The 20280-nt window shown below is 39.7% G+C and overlaps 1 protein-coding gene across 3 annotated transcripts in view; it reads right to left on the bottom strand.

Annotated features, from left to right (window-relative positions):
* Positions 1–20280, bottom strand: part of LOC111562513 (CUB and sushi domain-containing protein 3) — a 233827-nt gene that overhangs the window by 82176 nt on the left and 131371 nt on the right. For all 3 annotated transcript variants that reach the window (XM_035943940.2, XM_023261087.3, XM_055013779.1), the window contains 10 exons: positions 17797–17910; positions 17056–17151; positions 16479–16682; positions 10212–10336; positions 9914–10010; positions 8888–8992; positions 3490–3608; positions 2332–2401; positions 563–679; positions 65–274 (listed from right to left, as the gene is read on the bottom strand). In XM_035943940.2, coding sequence (XP_035799833.2) covers positions 65–274; positions 563–679; positions 2332–2401; positions 3490–3608; positions 8888–8992; positions 9914–10010; positions 10212–10336; positions 16479–16682; positions 17056–17151; positions 17797–17910 — 1257 coding nt within the window. The remainder of the gene's footprint in view (positions 1–64; positions 275–562; positions 680–2331; positions 2402–3489; positions 3609–8887; positions 8993–9913; positions 10011–10211; positions 10337–16478; positions 16683–17055; positions 17152–17796; positions 17911–20280) is intronic.

A 20280-nucleotide genomic window follows, 5' to 3' on the forward strand; every position in this document is an offset into this window, starting at 1 on the left:
AACTCCAATTTTGCTGCTCTTAAGACAAAACCCAATCTTGACTTCAACAACCTTTGCTCCTTACCCTGGTAGACAATGTGGAAGCCAGGCTTGTTCTGGGAGTAGTCGCTATGGAAGAAGAGGGTGGTCTCGTGGGTGGTGCTAAAGAGAGAGTTGGGCACCACAGGGCCACTGAACCGATCAATCACTGTTCCTGTTTCAAGGGTCCCGCTGCGCACCTCTAAATAGTCATGAACAGGCTCTGTGGAGAAGTTCAGAAACTGCAGATGGATCCCTAAAGGGAAGAAACAAAGGGATAATAAGCAGGAAGTAAACCCAAGAATACATGAATTAGGCCAAAGTTAGTTAACAAGCAGATTTCTTTCAATTACTACAGCAGGATGTTACTTCAAATGAATGCATAAAACTAGCAAGTCCTTTTTATTGTGAACAAGGAGAGAATGGGAGAGTCAGAAAAAAAAAGACAGAACAATATAGAAGAAAGCAGCACAGAAGACATGAGAGCTAGCAGAACAAAAAAGAAAAAGGCAGAAGAAAAAAGGCAGCGAGAGGGGTTACAGACCGAAGCCAATAGGGAGTTCAACTCTCCAGCTGCAGTCCAGGCTGCTTTGGTAATTCCCTGGAAAGCCTGGGCTGAGGATGACGCCGCTGAAATCTGTCATAGAGCCTCCACACTGAGCTGAGGGAGACCAACCAAGGAGAAAGAACATGTCACTTCTCCACAGAAAGGCTCGATGGGAAAACAAAGAAAACATTGACTGGGAGGGAGAAGATGGAGGGAGGGCAGGCAGCAGCGTTACGTCTTTGTGTGTGCAAGTTACAGTACATGTTGGGTATGCGTACAAAGAGAGCGGAAGAGAACCAGCACTGCCTATGCTAAACATGTACACTATACGTTTGTGTGTTTGCCTGCAGACCGGGTGTGTGTCGCAGCACATCTTTTCTCGTGCTTTTACGTCTCCTCTTGACTGTGTGGATTATGCTCCATAAGGGCATTCATGAAAAGATAACTGAATAAGGCACATTCCTTGTTTGGTGGAGCTTTAAATCAAAATAAATGAGGAGTCAATATTCAATACACCAACACAGTTCTCAGCTCAGTGGTGATAACTTCACCCTCCCCCTTGCTTCACCCTACGTCTTTGCTTTGATAGTGTGTTAGAGAACACTTCAGCTCGCTGTGAAGGTTACACTCATCCCCCTCTCCCTCTCCAGCCTTACATGAACACCCAGATGCCTATAATCTTATAAACCTGTAGCTAAATCATTCCACCTTTTCCAATCACAACGCCAAAAGGCACATTTATGCGGGAAATGGTTGGAAACACAAGGCGTATTGCTGCTATTTCTTGGGGGACTATCAACCCAGACAGAACAAGACAAAAACTATCTTGGGATTTAATTGCGTTGCTCGTGGGGGGAACCTGTTTGACCTGCTTGTGTATGAAACGAAAGAGAAGAGGAGAGCAGAGGCACTTATGAGGATGTTATACTGTTTGTGCAGGGGCATGCAACCACTTTGATGTGGGTTTATTAGCAACAAAGTGAATACAGATCCTCGGGTGTTTGGGTGAGTGCATGTACTATAAACGAGAGAGGAGTTAAGCTAACGAGAGAACACGTGCATCCGAGAACATGTCTGTCAACAGTAAAGCTGGGATTTATGTCCGCAGTGAACTGTGAAAACCTCAGGGACAGAATATTTACATGAAGGCTGCAGTGTGCAAGCATGCAGTTCTGTTGTTTATATCCACTGGAAGGGTCTACTTGCACTAATGTGGACTTGTGTAATTGGGGGCAACAGAACCGTGAGGTGTCAAAAGACAAAGCGCACGACTTCCTTCGTAATCTCTGGAATCTATCACTGTGGCAATCAACATCAGACGAAGTGTCAGGGGAGACTACAGACTTTCATCAGGGTATCAGAAATCAGACAACACATGAGATGGTGCAAAGCCTTATTGATTTTCAACTGAAGGAGAAAGCAGAAAATTCATAATCCCAACCCCCCCAAGCCATTCATGCCCAACCATCATCCTTTCCCCAGATCTTACAATGAAATTGTTGCTCTTCCTAATACAATAACAAGTCCTCTGTGAGGCCACTGATCTATTGTGTGACTGTGTAAGAGTAAAATACTGGTATGAGGGAAATATAAAACATGGAGAATAAAAAATAAATAAGTCAATGAAAACAAGGTGAACAACAAAATACAAAAGAAAGAGACTGCGTCTGCATTTGCGGCTACAAATATGGTTTTGCTGTGTACAATATCACCTCATTGAAATCCTGTTCGCTACAAATGTCAGACAGTATAAAATAATACATTACCTAAACACAGAGGTACAGGGTAATTCCACCTTCTGACGGGGCCAGGCATGCAGGTAATATATGCATTACCCTGTTCAAGAAAACAAACAAAAGCAATCTATTCACTATCTCCAAAATAAAGTGCAGCAGAACTGAACATTGTCAAACCAACAGTTTTTCCTGCAGATTTTATGTCTCTTCTAAGGATCTTTGGAATTTGTCAGATTTCTTAAAGCCTTCTTCTATGTGTAAATATTTGCTGACAATCTGAGCAGGAGACGGACCTCTTGCTGATAGGTGGGCAGCAAGAGAACCAGTTGGGTTCTGACCACGTAGAGATGTGTTATAGCAGCAAATAAAAGGCAAACATTACATTTTCTGTTGCATACACAAATAATCTAACAGTGAAGTTTAATATTCACACCAGTGATGCTGCTTTAATCCATTTCAATTGTAAATTCAAGCCTGGAATTTTCCCACAGTGAAGACGTTGCAAACATTCAGGTAGAGTTCCCAGCAACACAACTACCACTAAACATGAAAACAGGTCAAAGCATGGGTGTGTATCCACAGCTGTACCACACACACACGCACATGCACACGAGCTTAAACACTCATCCGTTCCTGTGCTTTTGTTTCTACAATGGCCTCGAGTCTATTTCTAGTATCCAGACTCTTCAGCCTGAAGATGTGTGTAAGAAGTTGCTGGTTGGTCCAGAGAGAATGTGAAAAGCAGCGAACGCCCGAGCTGGGAAGAAAAATCGGTGTGGGATTAGTGAGGCGACTGTTGACACAATCCATCGCCTGTGGCCTTGGAAGGTCTACAGCTCAAAACGCCATAGCAACAGCGTCTGCTGGGGGAGCACTGGAAGAAGTTAAAGCTGCTTTGTAATAGACACACACATCCACGCAGGGAGGCAGGCAAGGAAAGTACAACCATATCATTATCAATACAGATGGAAGCATAAATACGTTGACACTCGCCACACACTTGTGCATTCAGATAATTCTTTCCTGCAATCTGTCAAACACACAAATAGAAAAAGAACTTGGTAACGTTGCCTTGACAGATTTCTGCTTTGGGGTATTTCTTGAAATTGTCACTCTAAGCAAGTCGATATGATTCACTTATCAAAACCGTCAGAGAGCTGGAGATCTGCACTGCAAGCTTTAACCTACCTGCAATGAAAATCCTTGATCACACTGGAAGGAAACCATGTCACCCACAGTGTAACGGTCGCCCACTCTCTGGCCGTTACTGGGAGGCAGCGGCTCTGGGCACGAATCCAAACCTATTGCTTAGGACAGAGTCACAACACACAAGTGTGGACAGCAATCATTCTTCTGCATAATATGAAAACTGCACATTTGATATTGTTTCACTGTCCAAAAGCCATTGTATGCATCTCGGAAACATTTACATTTAATCAGCCAATAGAAAGGGAAATAATTAAGTCAAAATCCAACATTTTACCATATAATTACACAGTCCCTCATTTTAATGTGCTTGTAATTGCATAATAATTGAATAAGTGATTTTTTTTTCCTTTCCCCTCATCATGATGCTTAGAAACTGGGACAAGCCATGAAGCTATTCTACTTGAGGCTGTAATCGCAAAATCCTTCCGACTGTGATCTGAAGGAATCACTGTGAAATTACAAAGCAATCCCTGAAGCATTACTTGACAGACGCATTGAGCTCCATCGGAACAAAATGATTACAGTGCCACTTGCCAGGTAGTGAGAGGCCTGATACTATGTTTTAATGCTTTAAAAGCAACGGTGATGCCAGCTGTGGGCTATATCGATGTGGGACATTTTAAGTGAATTTAAGCTACATTCACTTTCACAGAAAAAAAAAATACAAAAAATATAGTCAGGTCTCCATTTCGTTTTTCCTTGAGGTAACTAAATACAAAAAAATGAATCTACAGGCAGAGAAGAATGCATTTCACAATTAACTTCATTAATGACTGACTGTATGCTGTTACACAGTGAGGTGTAGCAGTGCAAAATACGCTTATCGTGAATGTTTTGCAACTGATACATGTAATCTGTCAATAGGTTGTTCAAATGTTGTTTGGATACATAAAATTCATTAAAACCAGCTGCTGAGTAATAGAAGAAAGTGCAATAAAGTGAAAGGAAAATACAGAGTTTTTTCCTTGGTGCATAATTAGAAAGTAGGCTGTAGGGTGAGAGGTTGTGGGGAGGAGGATATACAAATACAGCAACACACACACACACACACACACACACACAAAACACTCCTATCTGTGTGCAGCCACAGATGAAGCACATACACACCACTTTAAGAAAGAAAATACACACACTTGTACAAACACTCACACTTGAGCCCACTCAAAGAGTTAACAGGTCCAGAGAAGTAGGTGGGTGGATGAATGTAAACATAGCAGCAGCTACGGCTGAAAAAGATTCAGAATGTTTTGTAGGCAACTCTTCAGAGCATCAAATAGCAGGAGTGGTCACTCATCTCCACATCTAGTGAAAGTTATAGAGGATATTTGAGTGGGAGGAGACGGTAACCCAAGTGGTGCAGATCAGTAAGCAAAGTGAAAACAAGCACAGATACAATTCAACTGAGAAGAGCTACTGTACAAGGAGAGTGGGTGGATTCTTTGAAGCTGTGACGTTTTGTCATATGTGGGTTTAAATATGACGATGCTTATTAAATATTACTTTGACAAATTCTTTAACTTTGAATTTTTAATTGATTTCAAGGAGATTTGGTGGCAAAGGAGAGCAGTCGCTGCTATAGTGTCGGCTGCCAGGAGGTAACTGTGACACCAAAGCATAATGCAGCAATAAATTAAACAGTTCTGTGAAATTATCATGTGTCGAAACAGGAGGGAACAATCAGCCTTTCTCTTGTAGTGTTCTGGGGAAGCTAGAAAATGGTCTTTTAAAGCAGTGCTTTTTCATGTACTAAAATTGTGGCTCAAACTATGAAAATGAAAGATTGGTACAAGACTGTAATACAGGATGCTCCGACACTGCTTGAATTAAATACAGAAACAAAATAACAAGTGTGAAACTAAACAAATCGACCCCGTAAAACCGTCATGTATCATCACAGGGCCGTCACTTGTTTTGCTTTTAAAACAAACAAACTAAGGGGTCAGCTTCCACAGCCAGAGGGCCAAATAAACCTTTGTGCTCTGGTCAGGTTGAGAGTCGCTGCCCGCTAACATATGGCACCAGTTCCTACCAGTTCCTGCAGTGCTCGAGATGGTTTCCAGTGAAACTGTCAGAATGCACATTTTGGCAGGGACTGTTGTCACCCTGCTGTGAGAAGGTCAACACCTGTTCCTGCATGTACAACCATGTCTGGCATGTGCCCCATCTCTCAAACATGCTTGAGATTTTAAACAGGATGCCTTTCAGACTGTATCTACCATCTGGAATTTGCATAATATGTGTCATTAGTTACAATCCAAGTAAGCCCACAAGCCAAGAACAGATCTCCTTAGCTGAAAATCCAGTTATTTAGCAAGCTAACATGTCCATACGGTATGTTTTTATATGTTAGAAGACATATCATAAGGGCCTTAAGCAGTCTATTTTGAAACTGCAGTGCACAGATGGCAGTCTCTAAAACAAATTTTCGACAGACAAGGTTTTATACGAAAAAAATCTAAGACAACAATTCTTTTAACTAGCAGGGTGGAGCTTTTTGGATCATAATTATTCTTCAGAATTGTTTTCTGGCTAAATTACTCCAATATTACAACTTGTCATTGTGTAGATTTGCAGTGTTTTCAATTAAACCATTAAAATCATAATTAGAATGAATACAAACTTCTAAACATGTAACTTTAATACACAGAGATGGTTTTTTAGGGGTTTAATAAGACCGGAGAGGGACTTTTAAAAAATTAAAATCGAAAACAACGCTAATTAGTATTCAAAAAGGTAGGAGGAGGTCGCTCATCCTCCTTTTACCTGCCAGATGTTGAAGCAACATGTAGATAACACAATGCAGAAGACCCTACTCTGTGGAAAAGAAGGAGTGGCTTTGTTTAGGCAAAGTGATGGTTCCAGTTTATGAATCATAGTACTGTAGTTCTACAGGCAGAAACTGAAGCCATTTCTTTATGAAATTTACTCTGCAACTTGACGTGTCTAAACATATGTTCACTGGTGCATCCATCCTGCTGCAAGCTGACCCTGAAAATTATAGCAAGCGTCAGAGCAAATAAAGAGATTTGTATGCAGGTGAAACTTAGACTAACAGTGATTTTGAACCAGAATGCAATGAGAATCCAGAGTTTGATATTACATGCTAACTGACATGTATGATGGAGAGAAGCCAGAAGCCAATTGAAGCCAGTGTTGCCATTTTACAATTAACTGCTGAGTCCATTCTGGCAGCACGACACAAAAATATAGTTACTACTGAAAAAGAAAGCATAGCAAGAACATAATAAACCTGATTGCAAGTTCAGCATAAAGTATAATTAAGTCACAGTCTTTGATGATTGTGTAAGATGATACATACTCAATTCACCTAAAAATTTCACATATCAACCCGATTATCAACAATAAGTTTAGAATTACACCTCAGTGTTATAATGTCCTCTGAGTGGTGCAGGTAAAAAACACTCTAGAAAGATTCTGAGGCAGATTCAGAAGATAAAAGTCTTTCTAAACTGTCTGCAATTGATTTATTTTGTTGTACCAGTTGCTGCATGTAGCTCATGTGGAAATAATAGGGGCCTCGGTAGACTGCAGTGATTGAAGCCTATTATGGGACTTTATTTGGGATGTAAACTGCCATATTGCCTGTGAGAACACACCAATTTTGCTTTCAACTATAGTGTACTGTCAGCCTTAGGAGAGCTGGTTAAGCGCTTGGCTCCCAGGATGTTGTAGTGACGGGTGGCATACAGGATTTCTGTGTCTGGTCTCAACGGACTCCAACAATCACCCAAAGGAAACATTTTAAAACAGATGGTTGGCTGGCTGAGTCTGTGCCAAGCCCTGTTGCTGTTTTCTTCCCACTGTACTGAACATTCAGAGTATTAACTGGTAGCTAAAAACTGGAGTGTGTACAGAATAAATGGCTGGTTCATGCCAACCCCAGGCTGGAAATAGGAAACAAAGATACAACCAACTATAGGTCTGAGTAGAAGATGGTCAAAATCTGAAAATGGCAATCGGCAGTAGATTACAACATCACAAACTGGAAAACAGACCACAAAAATAGACATACTTAATGGGTAGATCCACAGTGAAGCAAGATGGCTCAATCACTCATACACAAATGTTTGCCTAAAGGCAGACAGTTGAACCATATGGCAGGCGAGCTAACTAATATGAAAAGCAACAGGAAAAGCAAATGAGTGGAGTTTGACTGGAGTGTGGTTTACACAGAGCAACAGGGAATGCACTTTACAAGGGCAGCAGTGGCAAAGCGTAAGACAGACATAGAGGAAGGAGCCGACTGTGAGACATGGCACTGAAGGGATTCTCAGCAGTAGGTAGTGGAGGAAGGGGGAGCGGTGTGCAGTGCAGAAAGGGAAGAGCCCACTGAGAGACATGACTACAGAGTGGTTGTAAGCAGGAGATACAAAGCACCGACTGTGAAAGACAGCAAAGTGAAGTCGTTCTCAACAGTGGCATGATGCTTGCGGACTGACACGACTGACAGCAGGGACATGTTCGGTGACAGTAGTGTTTTTCTCACGCTTTTTTGGAACAAATTTGTGGAAACTGACGGTTGGTTTGAACTGAGTTTACTCAAAAATGTATTATTTTTCTGTCACGTTGTGTACGGAAACTTCAAGTTGATTATTTCAGCATATGTCTGATCTACTTCCTCTCATTTTATCTCAACGTTATGCGGTTCATATCTTCTCCAAACTTTTGTTTTGCTTCTATTTTACTGCTCCACTGACAATGAGAGACAATTGGTCTCCACCACATATTTCATTTGGAAAGTTATGAGTAACAACAAACCAGCACAAATGTGTAGAACAGACTAAAAATACACCTAAGAGACACAGTGGATTGTATTATTAAGAATTTGCAAAAAAAAATCCACCAATCGAGTGCAAATATTCACCTCTATTTTCAATGACGCAGTTTTGCAACGGGAGGACTTCGTAAATCAGCCTCTCCACTGGGACCAGCTACATTCCTTAAGTTTTGGTAAATGTTTAGCATGCTTCTCAGCAAATATGCCACAAAGTGAATAGCCCACTGAGACATGGGCAAATGCAGTCCTTAACTGAAAAAGGATGTGGGACCAGTAACTTCAAGCTATAGAAGAATTAAACAAAAAATAAATAAATAAAACAAACCACTGAGGAATAAGCTGGAATACCAGAGAAGCAGATACAAAGACTGAAAATTAGAAGATACAGAGAGGAAGAAACAACTTTGCCAACTCGCTCACACGATTTCTCTCCATGTCCAACTGTGCCATGCAGACCAGCTGTCCCCCTAATGTCTTATACCTCTGTGCAACAGCTGGAAGACAGTGGCAGATGGACACAAAAATGAACTGACAACAGACAAAGTGACAGGCAGGCAGACAAGCCGTCTCTCCTCATACCTGTGTACTCCAAGTGGAAGCCAGCGGCTGACACACTGATGTCAGACTGGAAGGTCAGGTACAGGTTGTTGGACGTGCTGTTCAGCAGTTGGGGAATTGTTGTACCTGAGTTATACAAAATACAGAACAATGTTAAGGCTTTGGCAAGTCCTTATTCCAGATTTAAGCCCACAAAATGTGACACAGAATACAGAATATTACATTTCAACCATATTTCTGACATTTACCAGTGTTCCTACTCAATAATTGTTCTGCTGTGCAGTTTAAGTGTATATTGTTGAAGAAAGACCAGTAACATCACGCCCAGGAACACAAGCACAGTCTGCTATTCTAACTCACTGCAGACTGTTCCGTATATGTGGCAGCTCTGGATCATTTTCTCTATTGCAGGCATATGTCTTTGGCAATTTCCATGGAGACTTTTACATATAATCATAATCATCTTTATCAGTTTAACAGGAGCGAAATCTGATTTCTAGCCATTCAAAATGCTTCAGCCTATTCACACCGCATCGCTGGCCAGCACAGTTAAAGTCGTGCTGTGAAGCTATTTCCCTATTTAAAGAGTTTTGTTCCAAAATGAGATATCCAATACTTGCGAAATTTGACACCTGGTCCCATAACACTGATAGCCGACATTGAGGCAGAAGTCATTATGCTACACCAGCCCCTCTTATTCTCAGATTCAGCATCTAAAATGATGTGAGGGCCTGTTTCTTGTAGGTTACTATGCAGCAAGCACACCATTTTCATTAATATGAGCCCTCAGGCAACACTGCATCTGTAAAATTCCAGGCTAAAACAGGGATTGCATTATGACGTTCTCTACTGCAAACACGGGAACATTGTGTGAAGGAGGAGGGAGATTTTTTTTTTCTTATTTTTTTCTTTAACTGGTCTTTAGACAGTTTTCTCAAAGGACATGCTAAATGTCAGCAGCTCCATCACAACATCTGTCTGCTACTGGGGCCTAGTGACGTCTGACTGAAATTTAAGTGGGAGCTGACAACTAAAATTCAGATTTACCTGAGTAGCTACCAAGCCTTGGAGCATTGCCATCAACCCCGTCAAAAAAATCCAACGAATCCCAGTTGTGTTCTGTGGCGAAGGTCACAACTTGAATCTGAAAGAGAAATATACTTTAGTCCAAATTTAAAAGCAAGCACGAAAACACACAATTCAATAAATGGGAAGCAACGGCGAACAGCAAAATGTCTGGCTGTGTAATAACAGGCCCACATGCAAATAATGAATCCAACCGAAAAGTCTCTTAATCTCTCATTAAACAATGAAACTGTTAGGATTTGCGTTTGGGTCTTCTCACTTGGATGCCGGCTCCCTCAGGAACAGAGATTTTCCAAGCACAGTTCAGATAGTTGGCATAAGGTTCTGGGTATCCAGGAGAGAGGATGGTTCCTCTGCGGTCGGTTAATACTCCACCACAGGGAACTAGACGAAAGACGACATATTGAGAAAGAAAAAGAACAAAAAGAGTCAGTTTTGACAAAGTTCAGGCAAATCACAGTTAAAAACACAGCCAGGAATGAGCAAAGCATCACAGCGTTGAAGTAGCAAACTGCAAAACGTCTAAAAGAATCGTTTTGCCTTCTAGAAATGACCACTGATAAATAGACTTTGAATGAGCAACTGTAAAATCACTTAGTGTGATGGAATTCTATTGATCCCCAGGAAAGATTAGAGTTTAGTGATAAAGCCAGCCATAATAATACATAATGTAAATTAACTGATTATTATAGCATTCCTGTCCACAAAATATCATTTTCGTTTAGCACTCAGTGGAGCGTAGCGTGAAGGCACACACTTATCTCTTGAGCTATACAGAGGTAAACTGCAGCTCTGATGTGTAATTTCATCTCTCACAGGCCACATAAATCACATCCTTCAAAAGTGAAAGGTATTCTAAGTGTACCTTGTTTCTATTACTGCCACAAATACCATATTTATCGAGACTCTGAGCTCTCAGACGGATGCTGAATTGGAGCTGCTGACCAGGTTGTGCTGACACTGACAGGCACTGGGATCTATTTGAGCGTGGTTAAAAAACAAAATTAAAAAAATGGCAAGAACAGCTACAATTTCTTCATTGCTTTTCAGACGGGTGCCAGTTGCCTGAGTATCCAGCCAGCAGCGTTCTATGCAGTATTTGGCTCTGCTTTTTGTCCATTAAGGATTGTGCTAACCCAGCCTTGCAGGGCCAGAATCAGTTGGATTATTTCACACAACAAAACAGAACAATAAGCATCTCCTGCCTATTGAAATATAGTTCTGCTGGGTAATACAGAAACATGCAATAAACTATTGACATGTTACAAGGTTTTGCTGAGAGGCAGCGAAATCTTTTAGACAAGAGAGAATCCTGAAGAGTGCTAGTTTTTCCACGCTCTTGTCCTTCCCGTTGCTCTGTTGAGAACCCTTGTTCTGCTGTCACCGACTGGAACGTGTCTATCAGACATCCGTTAAGCCGTGGCATGCGTTTCAACAGTCACCTTATATCATTTCCAGCTATCAGCTCGTCACAAGTTTGACCTTATCAATATTTCACAGCTGATACGTACCTTCCTGCAGGCACTTAGAGACTGGTGCCAAAGTGATGGCTTTATTCCTTCATTCTGAGTGACATATTAGAGAAAATGACTTCTGTACTGTATCTGAGAGCAATCGCAGAGTGAAGCAATCATACTCTCATATAATCACCACCACAGTAATAACTTCTCTTAACGCATATCACGTGGAGAGAATTCAATACTGACAGCGTTTAACTCAACTGAAGGACACCAGCTTTGTGTGATTGTTTTGAATTCTGTTCCGCAAATAAGAATGAATAGAGCACATTAGTCAGAATGTCATATCATATTCTGTACACAGTGCTATATACTAAATAACACGGCAGGTGTCCAGACTATTACTGTCAATAACCTTTCGTTCCATGATACAATTTCTCGCTGGCTTTACAAACCCACTTTTATAGACAGCATGAAAGTAAATATGTTTTTCTTATCATCAGACCTTTATTAGTTACCAATTTCAATGCTAAAACAAAGAAAAATCAACACAAGATAACAAAATACCATGCAGTTCTGTCTTGTTCTACATTTCTAAGCTTAAATTCATCTAGAGGGTTAAGCACATTTCTGACAAAAAACAATAAACCAGGTATTTTAGAATGATTTCACAACTCATGAGTCCACTGAGCTGTCAGTTAATGTAACCGGTCAAGCAGGATTAGAAGTCATAGCAGCTATAAAGGCATTAATGTCTGTCACCCTTCTCCTTCTGTGGCAGTCTCATATGTCAGAGTTACTGCAGGAAGACGAGATGGTGAGCCAGTGAGATAATATTTTGCACCATTTGATATTCAACGAATTCACAGCCACGCTCAATTTGAAGTGTTTTAATCAAGGTGTTGAAACTCTTTTTTTTCACAGGTGGTCCATATCACACGCACTTAGTCAAGGTGAATGTCTGTCTCTCTCCCAAAGCCTGAAAAAGTCCTTTGAGCCTTTATTAACACTCACACGATTTTATTCATTCGTATGTGGGTGTAGAGCATCATCTCTTTCTGCAGTTGGTACAAGACACAGCTTGTACTACAGCTACCTTCTAACAGGAAACGTGTGACGCCAGCATCGGCCTCCCTCTGCAGTCGTTTTGTTCATATCAGGATTGATTGTAAGATTTTTTTGGATTGTTTTTAAGGTTTTAAACTGAGGCTGAACAACCAGATGGTCTGGTCCAGGCACAAATATACAGTCAATCAAGCCTTTGAACTTCCTTCTCCTAATCTCTGGAACAGAATAACTTTTCATCTAAGAACTATTTAGACTCCTGAAACTTTTCGCTGCTGAGGATTCCCCTCTCACTGGCATTCAATGCAATAGAGACACTCGAACTTCATCTTTTACTGTGTTGTAAGTTTATATATTTCATATATATCTTTAACTCATTTTATTGTGCTTAATATGTTATTATTTTAATTGTTCAGTGCTTTGGTTCAAATTATATGGTTTTTATCAGTGATTTATAAACAAATTTGAACTTAATTTTACCCCAAAGTAATATTGAAACTATACATATCTAAATGACTCATTACATTTGCTTTTAGAACATATACATTTTATAAATTTTAGATAAAATTTATAAAAATTAACACAATTTATACGGTCAAAAGTTTTATAAATTTCAAAGATAATTTATACCCACCTCAGTGTGACACAAAAATAAGCTATAAAGAGCAATCAGATCATATAATGCATTTAACCATCTCATTTGCACATTTCTATATACTATTTAAAAAAAATAAATAAAAAATATAGTCACTCTTGTATATTCTGTAGATTTTTCCTATACTGTATTTTATATATTTTTTTAAAATCTTATTTCACTTTATATTATTTTATCTTCACTTTATACTCTAATATTCTGTGGTGTCTTACGGTTTTCCCCTTTATTGAACATCCATGCTGCTGTAACAACTTAGTTTCCCTCCCGGAATTGCTAAAGTCATCTAAGTCTAAGTCAGTTGGTGAAGGTTATCATCATTAATATGGATAAAACAGTGAGCAAAATTAAAACACTGAACTACAGACAAAATATCGACTGCTTTATTGTGTTTGGCTCCAATCTGTTTGAGTGGGAGGTGGTGTGATTTTGTAAAACATATATTAAATATGTTGCACCAGAACTTCTGCTGCTTACTTTCTGGGAGAAAAACAAAATAAGTGCTAAAAATACTGTAGTCATATAGAGTCAAACTGGCAATAATTTTTGCTGTTATTACAGAAAGTTTAGCAAACTTCCAAAGGTTGCGAGACCTGGAGAGCAGCTCTTGTTGCTCCGCAGAGGCGCTCTGGCCTGACTTTACCACACAGACCCAGACTGAGACAGTTTAATTGGTCTTGGGAGGTTATTTCAAAACAAGAGTCCACTGTTAAAAAACAAGCTCTGTGCGACACTGTTTACTTGTTGACACCTTTGAAAAAAATGTTTAGGCCAACAGTGAACCCCACAGTGTGGGCATAGTAAGTATGAATCATGGCAATCTGTGAGCTTATGTAATGTTTGCAGTGAAGATTTTTTACAGTCAGGATTGATTTAGTAAGTGTATGAGATACAGTCACCTTTCACTCAGCTATGCACAGAATTAACTAACAATAATGCATTCATTTATTTGTCTTTAGCTTTATTTTACATGTTTTGTGGCCTGTATAAGATCCTTTCCCCTGATTCCACAATCTAATGATGACATAAGATGTTGAGAGTCCACCGCTTACACGCGACATTGAAAAATTGAGACATCATCTGCATTATTTCATTTTTCAAAAGGACTAAAGGTCAAACTCTACTGTTATTAAACAAAAACACCATTTATTCGAGTCAACTGTTTTCCATAAAATTCTACTCAAGTCCACCCAAACATTATGCGTCTGCTCAGGCGAAACTAATTAAATCACGCTAGAATGTTGTACAAACTCGCCAGCAAAACACTAAATCGGCAGCTTTGTATTTGTGAAATCAAAAGCAAAACCAGTGTTGCGTGATGAGCCAGGTCAATCACAGCTGGATAAGGAAAAACATCTAGCGAAAAGCAGGTACCTCACAGGAGAGCAGTGACTGATGCCGTCATATTCCATAAAGAAGGCTTGAGTAATTGAGCATGGTGTTTTTGTTGAAGCTTCCATGAAACTATATCCATTATTCTGGATGAGTACACTGCTGCTGGGGGAGATGCTGCAGCCAGATTCAATCTCCAGATAAAAATCACTGTGTTTAAAATGGAACTGCACGTGCCACTGCTATTCCTTTACCATTTGGCAGTAGACCGGGATCAACCCTGGCTTGAAATCGTCCGCACTCGCTGGCTGGGACTTTTTGCTGGCTGGCACAAGGCCTGGCTTCCATAGATTTTGCTGCACCTCATCTATAGTCCTTTATCTTCCCAAGGTAGACACGTGGGTGTCTTCGTGAGACTGAGAGCATGTCCTTCTGTGTGTGTATACGTTTGGGTAACAGAGTGTGTACACAAGGCATGCAAATCTGCTCATGTGTATAAATCTGATGTGTGCAAATTCATACACATATATTTATGCATACAGGGCTCGTCAAACAGCCATGTAGGGAGTGATGTTGGTCCCTTCAGTAGATGGTCCACATCTTACATGGACCTGAAATAAAAAGGCTATTGGATCATGACCACTTCCTTATATTTAACATCTACATTAAAAATAAATCGGACTTGCAGTTCTTGTTTAACAGTAGTTTTAAATTTTTAATCTTTTATATGAAACAGGAGTAATGCTAATGTTGCGCTACACAGACTACACAGAACACACAACATGATTTCCAGTGTCTGAGCTGAGGAACACAATCGAGCTGTAGGCGGCCCATGTTTTACAAGTGCTTAAGAACTCAATGTACGATTACTGAGTTTACTTTTCCTCACTGCTGCATTAAAACCAGCAACCCAGCAAAGCTTCATTTACTTAAAACAGATAATGAAATGATACAAAGGCTATAACCTTATTCTGCTTTCATTATGGTGACAGAAATTGCTCTTCACTGATTGATTTTAAATGATCAGGATATAAACCTGCAATGACTGGTGTTTCTGGCCACATTGAGGCAGCAAAAATAAATTGTGAAGAAAATGCTGACATATCTCCTCTGAAGTGAACTAACTACTGACTGTGGATATAGATTTGAAGCCGAACAGGCAACACACAGTGGGTTTACTAGAAAACAGTCGAAAGCAACACTATAAGAGCTGTGAATGAATCAAAACATTACAGTTGTGGGTCTGAGAGCTGAACAACTGCTGGAAATTCTTCATAAAGCTGCATGTACAATTAATATTCTCTGCAGGTTTGTCATTATTAGCAATTCTTTTCACATTGTCACAATATTTTCACTTTATAATTCAGAACATTTACAAAATATAGATAAAAGCTGCTTTAGCTCCATAAAGTATATGCAGAAGAGTGTATAGAATGATATGTAGCTTTAAAAAGACTAGGTTTTACTGCAGATTATTGTACTGGACACATGAAGACTATTATTAGATTGTGTGTACTTGATAAACTGGTAACCTAGTTTCCTGTATATGAACAAAATATATCGCATTACAGTTTCTGCATAATGCATCATGAGAGAAAACCCTTGCAAGGCAGTGTACTGTCGATAAATCATAATGTTTTAAGGTTTTGTTCACCATCCACATACATTAAAAAGTAGAGCTGCTGTACAGACGATCATTAGATAATAAATTAAAAGCATATAGTGCATTAGAGTTCTTCAAAGATCTAGAGTAAAGTTGGTGTAGTTGTTCACTTTCTACTGCTAATTATTTATTTAATTAATCTGTAAAAATACATGGAGTCAAATATTGGTCAAGGGAGACAATTTGTGTGACAAGCTGTTGTTGTGTTTGCCTCTGACTCTTTCTTTGGTGACAGATATTCAGAAAAGTGATGACATGAAAAACAGACAAACCAATTTTGTGCACCTGCTCTATCTTACTGCATGTGGATGATGCAGGCAAAGGAAGTGGTGAAGGTTAGAGGATGAGGAAGCTTACCAACACATGTGGGCACAGTGCCGTTCCACTGGGCCAGGGCATTGGGCACGGCCTCGCACCTGATGGCGTTGGAGCCGTGCAGCGTGTAGCCTGGATTGCATTCAAACAGTACCGCCATGCTGATGCCAAAGTCATTCCCTATCCGCTTCCCAAACCGGGGCTCAGGGACCGAGCTACACTGAGTGGCGCTTGTCCGGGGGACAGCTGGGGATAAAAGGGGAGGAAGGACGATGAGAGGAAGAAAGACAAAGAGTGGTGGGTGGGTGTGTTGGTCAGAAACACAACAGAGAGGAGGAGGGGAAGCAAGACAAAGGAGGCAGAATGAAACAGTAGAAAAGCTCTTGTGAATCTCCTCGCACATCATTAGTCACTCTCATCTGCTGTGCCAGGATGGGCTATTTGACTCCACATCACTCTGCTTCGCTCAAGCCAAGCCTGGCCACATCCAGTGCCACTTCACTGAACAGCCTTTTATGTGATGAGTTTAAGGCTAAAGTGTCCTCTTTAAATTCACACAATGCACGAAATAAGTTTGCACATCAAAATACTGGAAGCGTATCAGAAAAAGCAGCCTTACCTTGATAAACAAAATGAAATCCTTTGGCTGTTTCTGTTCCATTTGTGGTAAACTTGAGCGTTACCTTGTTCCCTGAACTCAAGGGGAGGGTCTCGCCTAAATTACAAAATAAAAAGATATATTATCAAGACTCTGTTTTGATTGTGCTGTATAACCACAGTGACAAAAACAGTCAAATGAGCACAAAACATTAAAAGAAAACCTTATTACCTGTGAACTGATCGGTACAAAAAAAGGAAACGCACTGATTCAGTTCTGTGTACTATGTTGGTTTTTGTGTGTTTATATGTGATCTGATCTGCAGGAGACCGTCAGTGGTGTGAGTGGAAACAAAAGATCTAATTCATTTCTATTTTTTACATTGCGTCACAGTCTAATTGAGTAAAGTGTGACTGTGGTTTACAAAAACTGGTTTGCTTTTGTTATTTTAATTGGAATATGCAAAGTTTATTCAACTGCAATCATAATGTATTAGGTCCCATCAATGCAGAAATGTAAGAGGGGAAAAAAAATCTTAATCCGTAGCAGCATGAAGTTGCATGGATTTCAGATTTTTCACTTGTCTAGGAAAAATAGTGATTTGATTGGAATTGAGCTGCGAGAGTAACGTACTGTCTCGCCTGCAGTGCAAAACGCTGCACTACTTCTGTCAATCTACCACCTAAAACCACGAGTTAGTAGCATGAAAAAACTTTAAAAAACAGGAAAGTAGTCTTGAGGGTCATAGAGTTGGGTCTCTACCTGAGTGTGATCCATAAATGGACGAGAGAAGAGCTGAATCTGTTGAGGATCCGTCGTAGATCTCGACCACATCAGTATTCAAAGTCTGAAACACCACGAACTGACCGAAGAGCACTGCAGCAAAAACAAAACACAGAGGAGATTGAGGTGTATCAAAATATGACGCTGAATTTGGGCCAAATCAAAATAACATTTGGAAACATTCAGCTTATTCACTTGGGTTTTTAATGTCCCTGGACATCAATTATCAGGCAAACTGGGGTGAATTCTAATTATTACCGCTTTTTAATCTTTGTGACACTTTGAACCAGTAACACGCATTTTAATGTTGTTTTGAATACAAAACTGCCTTTCGCTTGAAGGGTAAAGTATCTGATCTAATTCGCAATGGGTCCCCGCACCGATGGACAAATTCAAATCCCACTGAAATTTTGACTAAACAAACACTTTTCATGGGTTTACTATCTGTGTAAGACTGAGGACTAATCAACCTTATCTCATAACACTATATGAAACTTGTGGAATAGTGTGGAGGATGATCTCAAAATGAGCAAAACTATCAAACAATTTAAAGTAATATACAGACACTGCCTGAAAAATGTAATAATGTGGAACAGAAAATGTGTTCTTATGGTTTCTAAAGAGTTCTAAAAGTACAAGTGTAGGAGTTGAAATTCGTCCTACTTGTTTTCATACATTATTTTATGTGTCTGATTTGGCTGTTTTTCTTTTGTTTGTCATTTTGTGTGTTTTATTTACTTCTTATGATTTCCTACAAACCTGAAGCAAAGCTACTTTACCAAGAAACTGTTACCTCATATCTGTATTGAGCTGCAAATGAGGAATAAAACATTAACCACTGCAGTACTAATTGTGACTTTTGGTACCATCTCTCTTATCTGGACACTAGCTTTTAATAGGTCGCTGTTTCCTCAAGCAAAGTCACATCAGCTCTCTACTTTAAACCTTTCCCTGACATTTTATCAAACAACCAATAATTAGGTATTCCTTTGAATTTTGTGTCTTTCTTTGTTGTGTCCCGGCATTTAACATGCAGAGAATAACCTTAGCACAATACAGTGTGTGACACTTAAAGTCAAACTAAAGGCCTGCTAATTCTGTAATATTAAAAGGACTAAAAAGGAGAAGCTACTTTCCCTTTCATGTTTTCGAGGGGCGTGTTGATGGGTAGCAGATCTACAGCAGCTGATACTGCAGAGCTCAGACAGCAGCAGCAGAACACGAGGAAGCATAAACAACCAGCGTTTTGATAGTAGCAGTATTGAAGAATAAAACACCAGCATCCAAACAGAGCAAAGTGACATTTGCAGTTAAGTTCACATGCTGTTTAATGTGCTGCAGCTGACCAGCTAATGTGCTATGTTGCCCCCAAACTGGCATTTGTTTTGCACTTTTCCTTTGTAAATGTTTGTTTGGTTGCTCATTCGAAGCAGATTTTTTGCTACTAGTTTATGCAAATATGGCCTAAGCTGAAGCAATTTAAATGTCAGTATGGAAAGAAGGCCAGCAGCAATTGGATGGAATAATGTAAAGAAAGGGGGACCCATTTTCATGAATCTAAAAATGTCATGTTGTATTTCTGAAACCAAAAAATATAAATCATTTCTCCCTTTTGGGTTATGGTTTGTTTCTTAAAAGACAATAAGAAACAAATGATTTGTAGATACGTATGAAGTCGACTTGAATCTGGGATGTACTGGTCTCTCTGTTCAATGTCAAGTGTTGAACAAACAACCCCAGAACTGAATAAAAAATAAAAATCCCTCAGTGGGTTACTGGAAAAGTTAACCAAGCCGAAATATGAACTACTCGGAGAAAGCAGTGTAGAGTCTGACCTTTTATTTAATTAAACAGCTTTTACTTAATAAAAGGTCACGTGACATCATTACTATTTATCCCAAATGTAACAATTAAACCTTATCCTCAGTAAAAGCAGTGAGGGAGAACTTACGATAATGAAATCAGTATTATTTAAATAAAGTCCTGCATAAATATTTCCAATTAAGCATTCTGATTATAGCAATGTGTATATGCCCTTGAAAATAATCTGATTCTCCAACCAAATGAATAAACATCACAGACTGGATCACTGGTTCTGTGATATTGTGTGTCTGTTGTTGTGCATGCCGGTGCACTAATGCAGATTGTACAGTGCGTGTGCATTATCAATGGTAAGATTACAGCCTCAATCGTGCCCTTTAGTGAACAGATACTTTCACAGAGCTCTATATTTTTTTTATGCATTTTCCTTTTATCCCTCTTCCCATTTTGCCTGTCTCTCTGCTCGTCCTACTAATGAAGTTGGGCATTCACCGCATTATCGCAATAAGTTTATTTTTTGTGCCTTTCATGCAGCTGGGCTGTGCTAATTAGTGTCTGCACAATGTTTTTCTAAAACGCCAGCAAACATCCAGCTAAAGAACAGGCGATAACAGAAACGGCAGTGGTGCGTAATGGAAGCAG

Source organism: Amphiprion ocellaris, chromosome 9 (assembly GCF_022539595.1).
Source record: "Amphiprion ocellaris isolate individual 3 ecotype Okinawa chromosome 9, ASM2253959v1, whole genome shotgun sequence".
Taxonomy (NCBI): domain Eukaryota; kingdom Metazoa; phylum Chordata; class Actinopteri; family Pomacentridae; genus Amphiprion; species Amphiprion ocellaris.